The following is a 19201-nucleotide window of genomic DNA, read 5'->3' as shown; positions in this document are numbered from 1 at the left end:
TGTAATTTAATAACAACTTTGAAATACTGAGAGTGCAAGGAACCCTGAACATCTCTCACTGGAGAAATATTAATAATAAGGACCGACTAGGACATGATTTCATTTGTCCTCTTCTTTATGGCTGTTTCTTGACCATGTCAATATCCTCTTCTCTGTTATTTAGGTAATTCCTTGGAAATTGAAAAAAATCAGGCATTCTCAACGAAAGATCGAAACAATGACAAGTCTCCTAAAAACATGGAAAGCTGCGCCAATTACTTCAAAGGAGGCTGGTGGTTTGAGTCTTGCCATTTTTCCCACCTGAACGGGGAATACCTGAAAGGTCCCCACAAAATCAAGGGTAAAGGAATCATCTGGCACTCTTTCCACGATAGTTTCTACTCGTTAAAAGCCACCGAAATGAAATTCCGCCCCGAGAACTGAGATTCAAGGATTTCTCCTGATTCACAAAGAGTATTGTTGTTTTGATTTTTACCTTCTCAAAATGTCTTGATATGTACATACCTGCCAACATTTAAAATGGACAAAGAGGGAAACTTTAATTTTAGGGGTGTGACTGGGGTGTGGTATCGTCAAAAGATAACTACATATGGGAACAGCAAGTAATTTAACAATAAAGGATTTGGGGAGAATAAAGTAAAGAGAGGCAATTTCAGGGGAACGGGTGGGTGACTACGAAGAGGGTACCCGGACATCAGAGTGAGCTGCATGTTGAAGGTATCACTAGTTATATTTATGACTACTTGGCTATTAGGGATGTCCGACTAGTGTCCATTTATTCTGCAATCACTGCTTAAATATTTGTTTGTAAGATTTATTACTACGCCGTCTCCAATAAAAATAATTGTTTAAATTATGTTTGCAGTTTAGATTATTAATCTTTCCATCCTAACACTCTTTGGATGTGGATAAGAGAGCAAATTGGCTCCCTAAATTAGACCCAATTTATGATAATATTAGTAACTACGGAAAACTAAGAATTTGCACAACTTTTGAATCAACTGTGATACTACTACTTGCCGGTCGGTATTCTGTATATTTTGTGTGTAAGTGGGGAAGTGTAAATGTGTACGTTCTTTTTGTTTATTTTATTAGTGGTTTTATTACTTGTTCTCCTATTGTACTTGTTACATCAAAATTGCATGCCATTCTTCTTAGTAATGCAATAAAATTGTTAAACGTAATTTCTATCAACAAAAAGTACTTGGGATTTTGAATGTGACAAGTCTTCTATGTTGCGATTCCTCTGTCCACCTTCACTTCACTTAAAATATCTTTATCCTGTATTAGAAGATAAATTAAAAAGCCATCTGCATTCCATAGCCTAAAAGTGAACTGTTTATTTTTCTAATGTGCTGTGCTGCATACCAAGAAAATGTAATCATGAAAACTAAATCTAGCTGTAGAATTCTACTCCCGGGTTACTCTGCAATGTCTAACCCCTGCCAACGAATAAGATACATTGCACTACATACAGTTCAAGTTTGGACATTCAAGGCATCCTAAAAATATGTTTTTACCCCTTTCAGTGCTTTAAGGAGGTGATCTTGCACCAGGAGAGCTATAATTAACCAGTGATGTCCTGAGGGTATGCGACATGATATTTCTGATTAACTCAGATTTTTGACTTGCAAATGTGTATGAAAGGATTGGCACAAACCAACCTGATTTCAAGCACATTTTTAATAATCTGATAATACTGGCTCTGTCAGCCCCACGTAACAGTACTGATATTCTGTATTTAGAGCAAAATTAAAATGGATAATGGTATTGATTTTACATCTACACTGTGATGGCATAACATTACACCATGACCACTTCAGTGTTCTGAATATAGAATGCTGATGACAGAGCAATGGAGACATGGCCTCTCCCTCTGACCTTGGTGTGAAATCGCATGTAAGCTTTTGTGTTATTTCTTTAAAGGACCATGCTGGTAAAGGGAGAAACCCTTTAATCGCTAGGTAGTCAGTTTCACCTATTGCAAATTGAACCACGAAGAAAAGATAAAAAAAATTAAATCCTAGTGGGTGGAGTGCAAATACACCACAATGAGATGATTAAATCTAACTAAGAAATATCAAAATAAAATAAACTACAATAAGGTGAAAAAATAAATAATAATGATAATCTGGAAGCCTCAATCTAAGGAAGATAAAATCTAATTAAACCAACAGAAAGGGAGGCAAAGCAAAAATTACATCAAAGAACAACAGTGTACTAAAGCAAACATCAGATATACTTTATTTCTAGATATACTGTATTGTTATTTATTCACTCTTTTGTTTTCATTTCCCATATTAACATTTTCCATCCCATCACATATTAAACGCTTTCATTTTAATTTGCATGTATAGCACAGATATTTTGTGGAGCTGTACTGACTGTACGCAGATAATTTGTATTTCTTAAAGAAAATAATTTTGGGATTTAAAGAAATACTCAATAATAACCAAGCTTGCAGGATATTCGATCTCCTTTCTCTGTCATCCAAAGTCCTTGAAGTGCTTGATACAAATGAGTCTAATATAGCTTTGATTCTATCTTCAGTAGATTACTTTGGCCTGAACTTCATTTCAACAACTTTGTAGGAGTAGTTCAGGCCTTTGCCTGTCTTCCAGTTGACACCATCTGCATAACTACTGTGTGCCCCTCCATTGTAGAGGCCATTTAAATTGGAGTGATGACAATTCCCATACCACCAACCACCTTTAAAAATCTGTGCACAATTATTCGGGTCTCCATCATTGTCTTTGTCTTTGGTGGTGAATGGTCGGTTATTATGGTAAACGAGAGAATCACCTGGATCAGAAAAAGAATATAAGAAGAGACTTATCAAATGGTGCAGAGAGGTTCTCAATGTTCTGGTCAAGGCTGGCTATCTCCACTTGTACATAATCTTTCATTTATCCCAAAATGCCATAATACCTCTCCTAAATACTGGCTGCTGTGATGTCTAAAAAACTCAATTTTATAACATCTCTGAAGTCTGAAATAAAGAGTTGGGTGTAATGAGGAGGGAATCGGACAATATATGTGTGAAAACAATATTTATTTGTAGGTGAGGTCAGCAATACACAGTACAGGGGAGTGGCAGAACCTGTATTCATAAGGGTGCACAACACAACACATTTCATTGCGGCGTGAAACCAATTAATTGTAGTGGTCATGGTGCTTGGAATCTTGAAAACAGTGTTTTTGGAATAACTCTTTAAACAAATGTAAAGGTGTTATAAATCAATAAATAACCATTCTTTTCTTTACTTAAAAATGATTAAAAGTGCACGTAGCATAATAAATGGTTGTCGGGACCAACTGGCCTCCAATTAGGATGAGAATATGCATGGCTGACACACCCCTTGCGCATACCCATGCCAGTACTGCTTGCGCTTGCAAGAGAGTCCTGGAACTTTCATCCCCTCAATAAACAGGTGTAAATGTGTGTTACCGATCTGTTTTAGGCATAGTGTACGTTGAGTCATGTTTGTGACATTATTATCAATCTTGAGTTTTTAATATTCAGTTACGGTTTGTTGAGCTGTTGTTTTATAACATATTTATCCGCATACAAAGCACCAAGTACCTGCATTGCCCGCAGTATATTCCCCAACTGTCAGCTTGTAGTTCTCTATTTCAGAGGAAATTCTAAAATCTTTGTACACTGCAAATGTCTTGGCGTTCTCAAAGTCTACAAAGTCGACACGTAACTGATGCGAGCCTGTTTGCAAGAAATAAGCAAAATTTAGGTGAATGTATTTCCTCTGCAGGAATGTTGGAGTAGAGCTAATTATTTAGTGAATATACACCAAGTGGGATAATAGTTAATAAACACATATTTTCCTTTGCATCAAAAGTGTCATCTCTACAGAGCATTGTGAGCAAAAAACAGCCAAATGTACTAAACTAGTGCAGAAATGGACGACATCTAAAACCAAATGACCATATGATCTAGATTCCCACTGTCCTTATTTAAGAGCTAAAAATCCTCCACATCATTAGCCTCTACCACCCTTGCTCCGAGGTCAGCTGATGCATTTGAACCTTTTTCTGTAAAAATGATATGAGTACGGACCCTTAATTTCTCTCCAAAGAAGGTTCTAGCCATGTAGTCTACATTTCCACAACATTTCTCTAAATGAAAGAACATTTGGAGGGTTATTCGCTGATGTGGGAATTCACACAAAAAAAGTACACAAACTAGACAGAGTGATATTGGTGTTAATAGTGGGATTAAAAATGGTGCTGCTATTTGTCCGCGTATTTGTACACGTGAAAAAACAAAAGAGAAATTGCAAGTGACAGCGCACACAAAACCGCACAACAAAGGATATATAATTACAATACCACAACTATTACTACTAATTATTATAATACCTATAAAAATATTGTTGTGCTATTTGGTGCCCCATAATTTTTAATATTAAAAGAAAAACAATATGGATGCTGGTGAGCTTGGCCTGGACATTACGTAATGCTGTTTCAACACAGGTCAAAGGAACTTTGTATTTTGTAACCTTAAGAAGTAAACAGGAGGAATACTTATCTACAGTTTAATTTGTGAGCTATAAGTGTACAAGGGTAACGAGAACAATGGTTCATTACTCAATGGGACTTTACAATCCGAGATACTTAAACTCATAGAGCTTCAAAGGGGTATACAAACTATGCAATTGTTTGTGCATAAACATCACAGGCGATCCAGTTTGTTTGTCAGCCATACAAACCCAAAGTCTGAGGTCGCTTCCATATTTTCAGGATATTAGAACGTAAATTAATCTATTGGAATCATGCATGATATACAAACGCAAACTAAATGTGTGATTGCTACAGTAATGTCTAAAACTGCATCCTTGACTGATTCAGGGGTAAAAGGTAATATAGATATACTAATATAATTAGATTCTATTTTTCTTTGTAAAGATGAATGTATCAATCAGTTATTCTTACAGGTTAGATGGATACAGGATATAGACATATTGCATGATTATTATTATAACCAACCCTGTTTCAATCAACGAATATACATAACCAAAGACAGATATTTAATGTAATTTGAAATATCCCCAGTATAGGTGAATTAAAGGTCAATTCATTTATTTAACCAGGTCATCAATGATCTAATTCGGGTCTTCATTCCTAGGTAAATAGTGCCATCTATTGATGAAAGTCCCTTAGGGCCACATTAATAATTAAATATTAAGATACACCCATAACCAATCAAAAGCCAGATTTAGGTCCCAGGTACCGCCCGTTTACAAACAAGGGGCAAGAACTGATAAGGGGGGGAAATAATGGTTAAATAGGGAGAAAAATAAAAGAAGGAGAGGGTCAATGTCTTCAGATCATCTTAAAAAAAGATCAAATGAGAAAACAGAGGGCTAAGAAAGGGGGAGATTGACTGACTGAGGGCAATAGACTGAGTTACACACCAGAGCACCCAGAGAGGAGAATCCCAAATTGAGTTCCTTCACCCTAGACTCTTGGTAATGTATAAAGGTTTCTCTTTACTTTATATTAAATAAGCTGGACTATTGAATGCCCTATGTGTCTATATTGTGAACTGATCCCTATTGATAGAACAGTTATATCTCATTCTACCTGCAGCCTGAGTCCGATATAACTTCCCAAGTCGGAACATTCCTGATTCCTTATTTAGAAGTAGATCAGTTCAATATATATATACTAAGGCTACCAGAAACCTTATATAAACGTACTGTAGTTAAACTGATGGTATATACTTGGCAGGGTTGGTTAATATTTAACCAATTAATAAAATGACAATTGTATCATTAATGCAAGGGGTGTCATATGAATAATTCTGAATACTGGTTCTGCTGTGAAGTTTGCAATAGCTTTTATTGTCCTTTGCTGATAAGATTATAAATGAGACAAAGTGTAATGTTGACTCTTAGGCTCGTCAAGTAAATTCATTGACTTGTTGATAGAAACTCACATATAATATAGCAAATTGCATTATAGTTGTATTGTTTTGTTGCTTTGCATTTTCTGGTGTGTATTATTAAATTTATATATATTTTAAGCAAAGTCTGTTTATTGGCCATCTGCCATTCATAAGTGTTTATATCACCGCTTAAAACAAAGAACTACAGGGTCCCTGAAGGCTCTATGTGTGTGTGAATATCATCAGATATTATTCAATCTATATTCCATACATAGAAAACCTTAGATTAACCTTGAATCCCCGACAAGTCACATTGTAGTGAATAACCTTTTTGCAGTCACTTTGCATTCTATTTCCTAGACATTTGACCAAAGATGTCAAGATTTACATTCTGAGGCTATAGGAGCTTTGCTACTTTTAAAAATGAAACAAACATAAAACCTGCACATTTTACAAAACACCACTTTACCTGTTGATGTTAGGGCATTAAGATTATCACTTCCCAACCAAAACTCACTGTTTTGGTTTCCAAAGCCCTTTTTGTAGGTTTTCCAGTCCTGATAAAAGTCCACGGAGCCGTCCTGGCGCCGCTGGAATACCTGTTGGGGTGATGTATAAATTTAGCATGCTTTGTGTAATGTTTAAATAGGCATATAGCTTAGTGGATAAACTTCTCTTGTGTAATACAGTCTGTTAGGTGAGTGGTAATAAATCACAATATTAATAGCAGTATTTAAATATTATCACACAGGTCCAACCATGGGATGTAGGATCACTGAACATCGCTTGTTGACATGTTTGGTAAGATTACAAAAACTATAGAATAATGTCAGGTCACCTGTGATCTACAGTTTAATTGAGCCACGTCCACTTTGATTTTGTGGTCCTTCTCCCATGCCAGATACATAATAAACGTTCACATAATTGCAATTTGACCAAAAATATAAAACAGTAACAATTAAAGCTGCACTGTCACTGTCTGGGGTCTTTGCATATTTGGTAACATCGCCGCTTGGTATGTGGATGTCTGGGGGGTGTTGGGAAATTTAGGTTTTACTTACCTGAAGCTTCTGGCACTTCCTTTGCCAGGAGCCCACACCAGGACTCCTCTGTCATGCATGCTAATGTCTATGGAGGAGATAGACTGTGAAGAACTTCAATGACAATGCCTTTCGGGGGGGAATAGACAAAACGTATTCTCAGGACTGACCTTACCCTAACACACAAGTCCTTAGAATGGCCGGGCTAGCACAGAGATACAAGTAATAGGAATAACCATGAAGTTATATATACTATATTGTGTAGTGATTGGTTACAGGTAAGTGATGTCACCCTGGAATATCGAGGTCATAAAATAGCACCATATAAATTGCCGTGAATGATGTCAGTACAAGGCATTGGGGCACCGTGTAGTGCTGGGGACATCAAAAGCCGTATGCGTAAGTGCCCACTCGAAATGTGCAAGGCCGTGGTAAGGTAATGAAACACTTACCAGTGGTAGGTCAGCCTTTTGGCAAGTTTTGTCAAGCAAAGAGAAATACATTAGTCCCTACTTTAAGTACGGTATTTAAGTTCATAAAGATTTCATGGGGCATGAATGACAGAGCCACTTTAACAGATGTGGATTAACCAACAATAGTGGTGACTAATCTTTGCATCCCAAAAGTGGAAAAAAATAAATTTACTGTGTCAGTGACTTGACCGCTGTTGCAAAGTAAGTCACAAATGTCATCAATGTCCATTAGGTTTGAATCTGTGAAAATGATGTTGATTATTGCCATGGGGAATGTATAGTCGCTGCATGGGTACATTGTGCGTTTGTCCGCTGGCTTTTGAGAGAGATAGTTTTGCATTCTCTTTATACCTGCTGGAGATTTATATCTTGGTTTTCAAAGAATAGTGAAGTTGCCTTTTCAGTGTCAATACATAAAAAGTATATTTATTAATGTGATAGTTCTCTTAAATTCTCTAAAATAAAATAGCCAACATGGGACTAGAGTTGAGCAGGACATTTTTCAAAAATAGGTAAACCTTGCCAACCTGATTTTAATTTCATCAATTTAGTGAGAAAAAACAGTCTGTATTAAAAAAAAATAATAATAATAAAATGAAAAAAAAGCACATTATTAACGCACATATATAGAATATACAATATATATATTTTGGGATTTAGCATACCTATCAAATTAAAGGGACCACTTCTGCCCATTGGAGTGGCCTGGGTGCCAACTCCCACTACCCTTAACCCTGCAAGTGTAATTATTGCAGTCTTGCCCACCGGCCGACGGAGTCAGAAGGAGGAGGACGGGGGAGGAGGAAGCAGCGACGTGGGACATGTCGCTGCCTCAGGTAAGTCACTGAAGGGGTTTTCAACCCTTCAGCAACTGGGGATTGGGGGGTGGGAGGGAGAGGAATCCTGCAGTGCCAGGAAAACAGATTGTTTTCCTGGCATTGGAGATTCCCTTTAACAGTATATTTTTTATAATAAGCATTTTTATGAACTGTCCCTTTAAGCAGATGTTATCTGTACTTACTATCCATCCGCCGCCATCAGTCTCCATGTCACACTTCACCATCAGTGACTTGCGGTCATTGGGTTGAATTAAGTACCAGCCATTCAAAGTATTCCCTTGTTCCAGAAGTTCTTTGCAGTTTTTAACTCCTATAAAATATGAAATAATCAGCTTAATTAAATAAAATCTTCTTTTAAGTTATTCTAGTTACACAGATAGTAGTTGGCCATCTGTTTCCAGCGATTTATTTAATTAAATGTAAAATTCAAAAGACAGAACTAGCCCCGAATACCCCTCCCACTTTACTTTGGGGTATATAACTTTTGTATTTTTAGATTTTAATGTAGGAGAGGTCTGCTCTTTGCCAGTATAAAGATTGGCTGATGGAATTTTGTTTTCTGATAATTACGAAACGCTGATCTTTAAGTATGGTCATGTGCCCTTATATTCCGCAAGGAAAGGACTAGACACAATGAGAATTTATTGAATTACAAGAGCCAAAACTTAGCCTATTGTGATTTAATAGAGCTGCATTGGACCCTCTCCAGTTTGTGCCATTTACTTTTATTGTTGGATCTGAGAATGGACTCTACACTGGTCTGGAGGCACTTGGGGCGTCCCTTTGATGTCTTCATTTAACAAATCATGTTAAAATACACACATATAAGCGATCATATTAAATAAAAGGGATCTAATTAAATGATGTCTAACTCCGTGACAGACAGACAGCTTTGTAGTGCTGTATTTATGGAATCATCAATAACTGGGGGTCATGTTTTTTGTCCATCCTTCCCAAATCGTCAAGGAGGTATGTGGGCAATGTTGTATCAAATTTAATATGCTGAGAACTGCATAGAATACAGTTTGACTGTCCAAGCTTCGCCTTCTAGCTAAAATGCTCTTCAAATCTATCTTGCAGGAAATTGGAGTCAACCATTAATTGGAGATCAAAGCTTGAACACTCTTTGAAAAGGGGCAAATAAAATCCAAACAAGTCAGACGGCAACATGATTTGATTGAATGAAGGGGCTTTATTTCAAGATGCAGAAAACAGTTGGACCCCATCACAAATATCTTGGTTTTTCCAGCCAATAGCTAGATTAATTGCTGCAGATATGAATATAATTTCTATTACCTTTTGATCCTTGTGTACTTGTGGTACCTGGAGAGCCTTTTTCACCTAAAAGCATGGAAAAAGATACAATGACAGGTTAAGGTTATTGGTAAAACAAACATAGCCCATTCTAGTGTATGATCTGTGAGTCATCCTTTTAATAGCAGAGTTTATTAAACTCTTTTGTCATGGATACAAATTGCAATCTTGGCATTAGCCTGCTGACTGATTCTTCAGTTGGAAGTGTGGTGGACCTGTTATCATTCCTTGGGGTTGCCCGAACTTATGTGTAGTTTTACCAAACAGACCCGTATCCCCCTGTTCGTTCGTGAACTGAACAGAACTTGTGGGGTCCCCCTCTTTTTATTGACTCAGAACACCGACCACCCCCGGCTGTTAACCGCAATTAAAGGATTTATTCAAGTGCTTTCACTGGGTGGCCATCTTGTCTACGGAACACAGGCAGCAGTACATGGTCGTTGAGCGTGTGAAACTCATTTTGGCTACACACTGTTGCGAACCCCGGCAAAGATGGTACTGCTGCCATACACTTTCCCGACCAGCTACACGAACCACGTTCGGGGATAGGGACTACCGACTGGGAGGAGCATTCACTACCTATAAGCACGGGGAGAGCGTTCGTTGGTGTTCGCACAGGAACCCCCAAACAGAGACTGGCCGCTGACCTGGATTCTCTGGAACTCTTTTGGGGCACCCCTCGTGGCCGGCCGGTCGAAACTTCTTCTGAATGGGGATTCCGTTTCACTGAACTGAACACTTTTTGATATGTTTGGTGCTCAGACACAGGCTATATAAGAATTGTGGGGTTCCTGTAAAAATGTTTTATGTTTTTGGGGTGATTTGTAAGATTTTATGTTATTTCCTTTATCTGAGAGGTATTTGAGTTATCCTGTTTAGAGCTCAATTATGTCTCAGACACAGAAACTCCTGGAATAAAACCCCTGTAACCCCTGTAATGTTGCTGTGGAGTCCATGCATAAAAAGCCACGTGTGGCTAGTTTTAAAATGGAACACTTCATTTATACATTACTGATTACACTACATGCTTTGTCATGTAAATAGTTTAACAAAAAATCATTGACCTCAATATTCATTTTATAGTGAATTTAATATTCCCCAAGTGATTTTAGAAAGCATTTTTTCAACACAAATAATCTTACCTTTTGGTCCTTGGAGCCCAGGAACACCAGCAGGTCCTGGTAATAATTATTAACATAAAATTATAGAGGAAAAAAATACAGTATCAGTGCAAGGCCATTAGAAAATCCAGGTAAAACGATCATTCCTGGAATGTTCCTTATGATAAAAAAAAAAAAACTGAACTAAGAGTAATGCTGTTCAGAGTGTGTAACAACAGAGTGCTGTATCTAGTGAAACGCGTGGGAAAACATGGCATCACATGTTCAGATGTATAGTCTATATATAAATGTATAGTTCTCTCACATTATTTATACTTCTAAAGCTGGGACTGTGTTAAAACATTTTCTGTTGTGGTGGCTGAGGGCTTGAACTTTTACAGCAAGGTATTAGTTCCACATTGTGTACACCCAGCTGACACTCAAAGGATTAAAAGAAATGGAATAAACAGAACATAGTAGTTACCATTATTACAATGGTTTCCTTTGTAAATTTGTATCACAAGCAGAGCTTTTTTTATAAAAAAAAAAAAAAAACAATTTGATGTCCCATTTTTTACCTGGAAAACCTCGAGATCCGGATGAAGAACTTTCTCCTAAAAAGCAAATCAAGCTCTCTTATTTGTCACAATAAAGCCAATAAATACTGAGACATTGATAAAGAACAAAGGTCCCCAATAATTAGGACCTAAAAATTAGAGCAGAGGTATTTAAAATGTCCCCAACAGAACTACAGCTAACATGACGTTAGATATAAGGCTTGCCAAGGACAATTAGAGGTGTAATTCTTAAAAAATTGAGGCAGCTACTGCGTCAATAAGTACAGCAGATTGATGCCTAGCAGATCTAGGAAACATAACAAATGGGTATAAATAAGACCCCTCTTTTATTGTTGTATCTTCCCCGATAAAACCTCTGAAAATCAACTACATGATGGACCTTATAGACCAATGGACCAATACAAGTCAATGTTATGCTCACCTTTTGACCCGGGAGGGCCCATTTTACCAATAATGCCCGGAAGACCTTTCTCACCTGAAAGTGTGAGAACATTTTAATAAAAATGAAGACACATATTTATGTTTTATTAGGCAAAGTCAATAGTTCATACGTGTATCTCAGGATTTTCATTGCATGTTCTAGAGGAGAGTTTAATGCCCTAAAATGCGTGGGACATCTTTATGTACACTGGCTCGTCGAAGACCCTCTACTCTGTAGAATGTGAATCTTCTGACCTACCAGACTAAAGGAGATAATGCATTTCTATTACAATTGGAAATGTTACATTGTAAGACACAGTGGTACCAATAAAAAAATAAGCAATAATGTCATAAAAAGGAATAAGATTCATAACAGTCCCAGTTGACAAGAATAATAGTACCTCTTGGCCCTTGGGGCCCTAATTCTCCTTTGGGTCCGGCAGTTCCTGGAACACCAGGACATCCTTGAATAATAGTAACTTTTTCTGTTCCACTTAAGCCAGTAAATTTCACCTCTAGAAATAAAGAAATAGTTAATAATGCAATTATAAAGCCTCCTGAACATTGAATAAACTCTCTGTATTTAGCTTATGACTGGAGACTGCACGGAGGACGTCACACAAACATTACATTACAAATCTATTTTCTGGTGAGGATAATTAAAATGAAGCAATTTAATGCACCTCTATAAGGAGATGCTGATTGGTGCAGTGAAGTGTTTTGCTGCACATGCGCATTAACCTCACAATAGTATCTCGAATTTTGTATGTCCCTCCCGGTGCCCAGGCTAAGCTGCTCATTGCCCTCCCCTGTACTAAAGCAGGAATATTTTAAATCACTTGTCTTCGTGTCCTGCAAACCCAATGACATTACAAAATTGAAAAGCCAAAATTTTATATTCTACAAAATTTAATTGACCACTGTTTTCGTTTTCTCTAAGTGATAGGTACGAGTTAAAACATAAAAACTAAATGTCCAGGAAAATTTCGTGGAACACGCAGTTCTCAGCAGTGGTGCTGCCGTAAAGACAAAAATATATACAAAATACAAATTAAGGAACAGCACACACAAAAAACTTACAAGGGAAACTTTACAGCAGCACAGTTACTGAGAAATGTATGTTCTGGGTGTGCCCTCCAACTCACCTTTTTTGTATGTATATTTGGAATCCAGACCAGATTCCTTCTGAGAAACCCACCCTTCCACTAATAGAGCTCATTTGAAGGTGACCACAGGAAAGCATACATTGAAGAGTCTCTGGAAGTAGTTTAAGCTGTAAGTATTGCAGTTAGCATGTTAATCTCCCATGTTAACATTAGTTTAGAACCCACGGATATTGGGTTACTGTGATGTAGTGGTGGGCTTAACACGATATGGCCATATAGTGTGACTGAATCCCCATATTTGTTTGCTGAGGTAGGTGATTTTAAGCAGTCTTGTAAAATTTTGATTTGTGTGTGTGTGTGTGTGTGTGTGCGCGCGCTGTTCCTTACTCTGCATTTTAAACACTTGATCCAGTGATCCCTCCAAGCTATATTTGTGTTTTCCAGTTTTGATAGTTAAAGCAACATGAGTGATGTAGCGCTCCCGCCCCTTATAAGTACAGGTGGTCCTCATTTTGCGACCTCCGTGTTTTACGACGGCTCGCACTTACGACCAGTGGTAAGTGCGAGCTGCCGTGGGTACTCCCTGCTCTGGTGCATTTGTCTATGTTTAGAGAAACTTCCCCGAACATAATCGAACGCATCAGATCAGGGAATCCCTCTAATCTATGTTCGGGGAAATCTCCCATGTCTATGTTCGGGGAAACGTCCCCAAGCATAGACGAATGCATCAAGCAGGGAATCTCTCTAATCTATGTTTGGGGAAATTTCCCTGAACATAGATTAGAGGGATTTCCTGCTCTGGTGAGTTTGTTTATGTTCGGGGAAGTTTTCCCGAACATAGACGAAAGCACCAGAGCAGGGAATCCCTTAACTCCTCACTTACCTACCAATTCGTTCTACGACTGGGTCATAGGAATGGAACTCGATCGATAAGTGAGGAGTGTCTGTAGTCAAATCATTTTAGAATGGTTCAACTCCTTACTTGGGGTTTGCCAGAAGCTCCTGCTTATATCGTTATCTCTCCTGTGCTAAGCCCCCCACCGGGCATTTCAGCTGGGAGGACATACCATGCATGTACTACTCTTTTTATAAAGCAGGCCATATCACTTCAGTTTGGGGTTTATAACATTCAATAAGACTAAACCTCACAAAATACTTTTCAACAGTCAACTCTTCTATAAGGTTTGAATTGTCTAGAATTGAAATAGAATTTCTTCAAGTCAGTTTTTAGTATGGCTAATTTGGTCTAAAAAATATCAAATCACTCTGAATTGTAGTGAATTTAAAACCTCAGAAGCTAAATTTAGACTAGAATAGCCATACTATGACTACAGCCGAGTTGGAGAAATGATTTTCAGTTAAATTCCATTTTTTTGCATGAAATTGTTTTTCGGTTTAAATTAATGAATGCCTTTAGCAGACTGAGTGTAATTATTTGCATGTGACTATCAGCCAGTTTTAAGACCTTCAGTACTGTGTGATGTAACACTTACCTGGGCAGGTGTTTTGCGCAGTAGAAAGAGCCAGCAGGACCCAGGTAACAGGCAGTATAACCAACGTGGGCAGTGCCATGGTGTATGTAAGGAATTCAGACAGTCTCTTTCTGTTTATATGGTCAGTGACAGCTGTTCCAGTTACTATCCCGCCCCCTCCTGAGTGCCCACAAGGTTCAAGGTCAGATGTTTAAACGCTTACATTCTGGGTAAAAAGTTGCTACTTGAAGCATGAGTTAGTTTTAATTGCAAAAACAATATATTTATCACCAGAGATAGGGTTTATGGCTAAAGTGAGAAATGTCAAGATCCAAAGTGAATTTCAAATTTAAGGCCAAAGTAGTAGCACTAGAATAACCTTCCAAGCCAATTTAGTTATTTTGGTCTTACGTTTAAAATTCAATTAGAATTTACGCTAATTTGCCAATAATTCTTGCTTTAGTGAATAACCCTGCATGTTTTTTATGATATGTGAATGAAAGATTACAAGTTAGACAAAAGATAAATGTTGGTTTTACTACTGCAGAAAACCTGCATGTTTTGGAATAATTGGCCCCTGGTGTAAATCTGATCAGAAACCATGTGATTTTTTTAAATGATTGAACCCTCCTCACCCAACCAGATCCAAAAAAAAAATGACACTTTTAACAATAGATTATTACCCCCAGTGGTATGAATTGAGTGCTTCATTCACTAAACAGTAAATTGTACTGAATTGAAAACCAACAAGCAATTAACCAAAATTGCAGAATTCAGACAACTAGAATTGCAATTCTCATATTTACTCATCGAAAATCCGGTCAGACGTAATTCCCCCCTCTGCACCAACTCGTGTGCATTGGGTGGGGAACATTACATTAAATAATAATGGGTGGGGAGTAGACAGAGTGGCATAGTCAGTGGGTAGAGGCTACAAAATGTATACAGGTGGACTCAATGTCCCAGCAGTAGGTGTCTACTAATTTTATATTGGGGGAGACTCCCCTGGAGCCTTTAAGCATATGGGGCAGGTGGGGACATTAGTTATAATATGGGGGGACAAGAGTGCCCCCCAGACACCATCCATGGTTGGTGGGTAGATGCTACTAATAAAATATACAAGAAAGGGTTGAAAAAAATTGACCACTCCCCCCCAAAAATGTATGCCATTTGCCATTGTCACTCCCTTGTGTGGACGCCCATTGAAAGTCTCGAGAGAAATGAGACTTGCCCTTGAGAGTGCTCTGGTTGTTTGGCGTATGAGCTAATCAGAGCGTTCTAATGTGAATTTAAAGCGTGATATAGCTTGAAACTCATTCTGTGCGGAGAATATATGGGGCGAAGGTGGATGGATCCATCTATTTTTTTGTTACATTTGGTTTTTAATTTTTCCAGTTAGGTTTTCTGTCAATTAGGTGGTGGGGGGGGGGGGGTTGTTTTGTTTCAGTAGATGCATCAGGTTATTATGGATTTTATTTAGTCCCACTTTGGGACTGAAGAAAAGAAGATTTAGAAAAAAGAAAACATCCGATAGTAAGTATGATTTTTTGTTTACATGCATTAGTTTTATTAGATCCCACCTCACTGTTATTAGTGGGGTTAAGAAGGGGTACTTTATTTTCATTTGGGACACCTAACCACGGGAGGAGGGCAATGTCACAAATTTGGGTGGTGGACAGTGTTATGCACAGTATGATCTATGAGGAGATGTTGATTGGCCAGAGCTGTGTTTGGCTCTGCCCCTAGTCTACCTCCTTGACAATCTCATCCAACCCTATGGGAAAGCATTGTGATTGGCTCAGATCAACACTTCAGATGATATCAGCCAATGAGGCAGATCAGGGGCAGAACCAGCAGCAGCAGACTGGAATAAAGGTAAGATTTTACTATATTTATGGAGGCAAGAGGGGCCAGGTGGGCTTGATGATGTTTTAACCCCTTAAGGACACATGACATGTGTGACATGTCATGATTCCCTTTTATTCCAGAAGTTTGGTCCTTAAGGGGTTAAACACTATAGGGTCTGGAATACATGTTTTGTGTTCCTGACCCTATAGTGTTTCTTTAATTATTTGCCATCCGGCAGCACTTGATCCAGCTAAAATCCAGACCATATTCAGTGTCATTCGGAGCCTTTTGTGTAAATTACCTTGCCGAACCAGACAAATTCTCAAAAGTCATCTTCCAGTTTGGTTGCTTTGGCCTTATATTTGAAAAACTCTTTGAATTCTTATTTTAGTGAATAAAGTGTTTGGTATATAAAAAGCCAGTTTTACAAACATAGTTTTTGTTTATCATTTTATTGAGCGTGCAGATAAAATCGAGCCCTCTTTGCCAATTATTTCACAATAAAGTGGTTGCAACACTCTAAATCATAACAAGAAATGTTGATTGTGAAACATACTGCCATGTTGTAGGCAGATACGGGAAATAATGAAAACAATATGTAGATAGAGAGAAATAGAGATGGGCCAGTGCCTAATTCCATTACAATCCTTTTATTGACCTAGGCATAATGAAAGGCCACAAATCTTGTCATTAGTGGAACCTGTGACTCAGAGATTGCGTGACACTTACTGCACTAAACAACTAAGCAATGGAGGCCTATCTATAGGGGCACAATAACTCCCAATAGTGCCTCCCTTTCTCTATATGTATGTAGGCGCATGCTATTAATGGATTAGAAATATTTATGTAAACATTAGTGGTATTTTAAAATACCGATTGATACAATAATCCCTTCTCGATAACAAGGAAAGTTAGGAATTGTATAGTTTTTTTTAAAAATAATTTTTAATAACTAAATAAGAGTCTTAGGTAAGAGTAGACTTTTAGATACCATATTTTTTTTCTCTAAAAGATGCACTATGGTAAGGAACACTATGGGACAGGGGAGGGGAGTGGGTGGTAAGGAACACTATGGGACAGGGGAGGGGAGTGGGTGGTAAGGAACACTATGGGACAGGGGAGGGGAGTCGGTGGTAAGGAACACTATGGGACAGGGGAGGGGAGTGGGTGGTAAGTAACACTATGGGACAGGGGAGGGGAGTGGGTGGTAAGGAACACTATGGGACAGGGGAGGGGAGTGGGTGGTAAGGAACACTATGGGACAGGGGAGGGGAGTGGGTGGTAAGGAACACTATGGGACAGGGGAGGGGAGTCGGTGGTAAGGAACACTATGGGACAGGGGAGGGGAGTGGGTGGTAAGTAACACTATGGGACAGGGGAGGGGAGTGGGTGGTAAGGAACACTATGGGACAGGGGAGGGGAGTGGGTGGTAAGGAACACTATGGGACAGGGGAGGGGAGTGGGTGGTAAGGAACACTATGGGACAGGGGAGGGGAGTCGGTGGTAAGGAACACTATGGGACAGGGGAGGGGAGTGGGTGGTAAGGAACACTATGGGACAGGGAAGGGGAGTGGGTGGTAAGGAACACTATGGGACAGGGGAGGGGAGTGGGTGGTAAGGAACACTATGGGACAGGGGAGGGGAGTGGGTGATAAGGAACACTATGGGACAGGGGAGGGGAGTGGGTGGTAAGGAACACTATGGGACAGGGAAGGGTAGTGGGTGGTAAGGAACACTATGGGACAGGGGAGGGGAGTGGGTGATAAGGAACACTATGGGACAGGGGAGGGGAGTGGGTGGTAAGGAACACTATGGGACAGGGGAGGGGAGTGGGTGGTAAGGAACACTATGGGACAGGGGAGGGGAGTGGGTGGTAAGGAACACTATGGGACAGGGGAGGGGAGTGGGTGGTAAGGAACACTATGGGACAGGGGAGGGGAGTGGGTGGTAAGGAACACTATGGGACAGGGGAGGGGAGTGGGTGGTAAGGAACACTATGGGACAGGGGAGGGGAGTGGGTGGTAAGGAACACTATGGGACAGGGGAGGGGAGTGGGTGGTAAGGAACACTATGGGACAGGGGAGGGGAGTCGGTGGTAAGGAACACTATGGGACAGGGGAGGGGAGCCGGTGGTAAGGAACACTATGGGACAGGGGAGGGGAGTGGGTGGTAAGGAACACTATGGGACAGGGGAGGGGAGTCGGTGGTAAGGAACACTATGGGACAGGGGAGAGGAGTCGGTGGTAAGGAACACTATGGGACAGGGGAGGGGAGTGGGTGGTAAGGAACACTATGGGACAGGGGAGGGGAGTGGGTGGTAAGGAACACTATGGGACAGGGGAGGGGAGTGGGTGGTAAGGAACACTATGGGACAGGGGAGGGGAGTGGGTGGTAAGGAACACTATGGGACAGGGGAGGGGAGTGGGTGGTTAGGAACACTATGGGACAGGGGAGGGGAGTGGGTGGTAAGGAACACTATGGGACAGGGGAGGGGAGTGGGTGGTAAGGAACACTATGGGACAGGGGAGGGGAGTGGGTGGTAAGGAACACTATGGGACAGGGGAGGGGAGTGGGTGGTAAGGAACACTATGGGACAGGGGAGGGGAGTCGGTGGTAAGGAACACTATGGGACAGGGGAGGGGAGTGGGTGGTAAGGAACACTATGGGACAGGGGAGGGGAGTGGGTGGTAAGGAACACTATGGGACAGGGGAGGGGAGTGTGTGGTAAGGAACACTATGGGACAGGGGAGGGGAGTGGGTGGTAAGGAACACTATGGGACAGGGGAGGGGAGTGGGTGGTAAGGAACACTATGGGACAGGGGAGGGGAGTGGGTGGTAAGGAACACTATGGGACAGGGGAGGGGAGTGGGTGGTAAGGAACACTATGGGACAGGGGAGGGGAGTCGGTGGTAAGGAACACTATGGGACAGGGAAGGGGAGTGGGTGGTAAGGAACACTATGGGACAGGGGAGGGGAGTGGGTGGTAAGGAACACTATGGGACAGGGGAGGGGAGTGGGTGGTAAGGAACACTATGGGACAGGGGAGGGGAGTGGGTGGTAAGGAACACTATGGGACAGGGAAGGGGAGTGGGTGGTAAGGAACACTATG

General features: G+C 40.1%; 2 protein-coding genes across 2 annotated transcripts in view; one reads left to right on the top strand and one right to left on the bottom strand.

Moving 5' to 3' along the window:
• Positions 1-837, top strand: part of LOC134573280 (ficolin-1-B-like) — a 28301-nt gene extending 27464 nt beyond the window's left edge. The window contains exon 10 of the mRNA XM_063432938.1: positions 164-837. Within this exon, the coding sequence (XP_063289008.1) occupies positions 164-423 (260 nt within the window). The 3' untranslated portion in view covers positions 424-837. The remainder of the gene's footprint in view (positions 1-163) is intronic.
• A 1402-nt stretch (positions 838-2239) lies between these two features.
• Positions 2240-14370, bottom strand: LOC134573278 (ficolin-1-B-like). The gene is made up of 10 exons (XM_063432936.1): positions 14266-14370; positions 12068-12181; positions 11668-11721; positions 11247-11282; positions 10711-10746; positions 9551-9595; positions 8437-8564; positions 6372-6501; positions 3584-3718; positions 2240-2802 (listed from the first exon to the last, which is right to left on the bottom strand). The coding sequence occupies exons 1-10, from the start codon at positions 14342-14344 to the stop codon at positions 2555-2557; spliced, it is 1005 nt and encodes a 334-aa protein (XP_063289006.1). The 5' UTR covers positions 14345-14370; the 3' UTR covers positions 2240-2554.
• Positions 14371-19201: the final 4831 nt, after the last annotated feature.

The sequence above is a fragment of the Pelobates fuscus genome, chromosome 9 (genome assembly GCF_036172605.1).
Source record: "Pelobates fuscus isolate aPelFus1 chromosome 9, aPelFus1.pri, whole genome shotgun sequence".
In the NCBI taxonomy this organism is placed as follows: Eukaryota; Metazoa; Chordata; class Amphibia; order Anura; family Pelobatidae; genus Pelobates; species Pelobates fuscus.
Note: the sequence above shows the minus strand (reverse complement) of the source record. Positions and strands in the feature narration are given on the sequence as shown.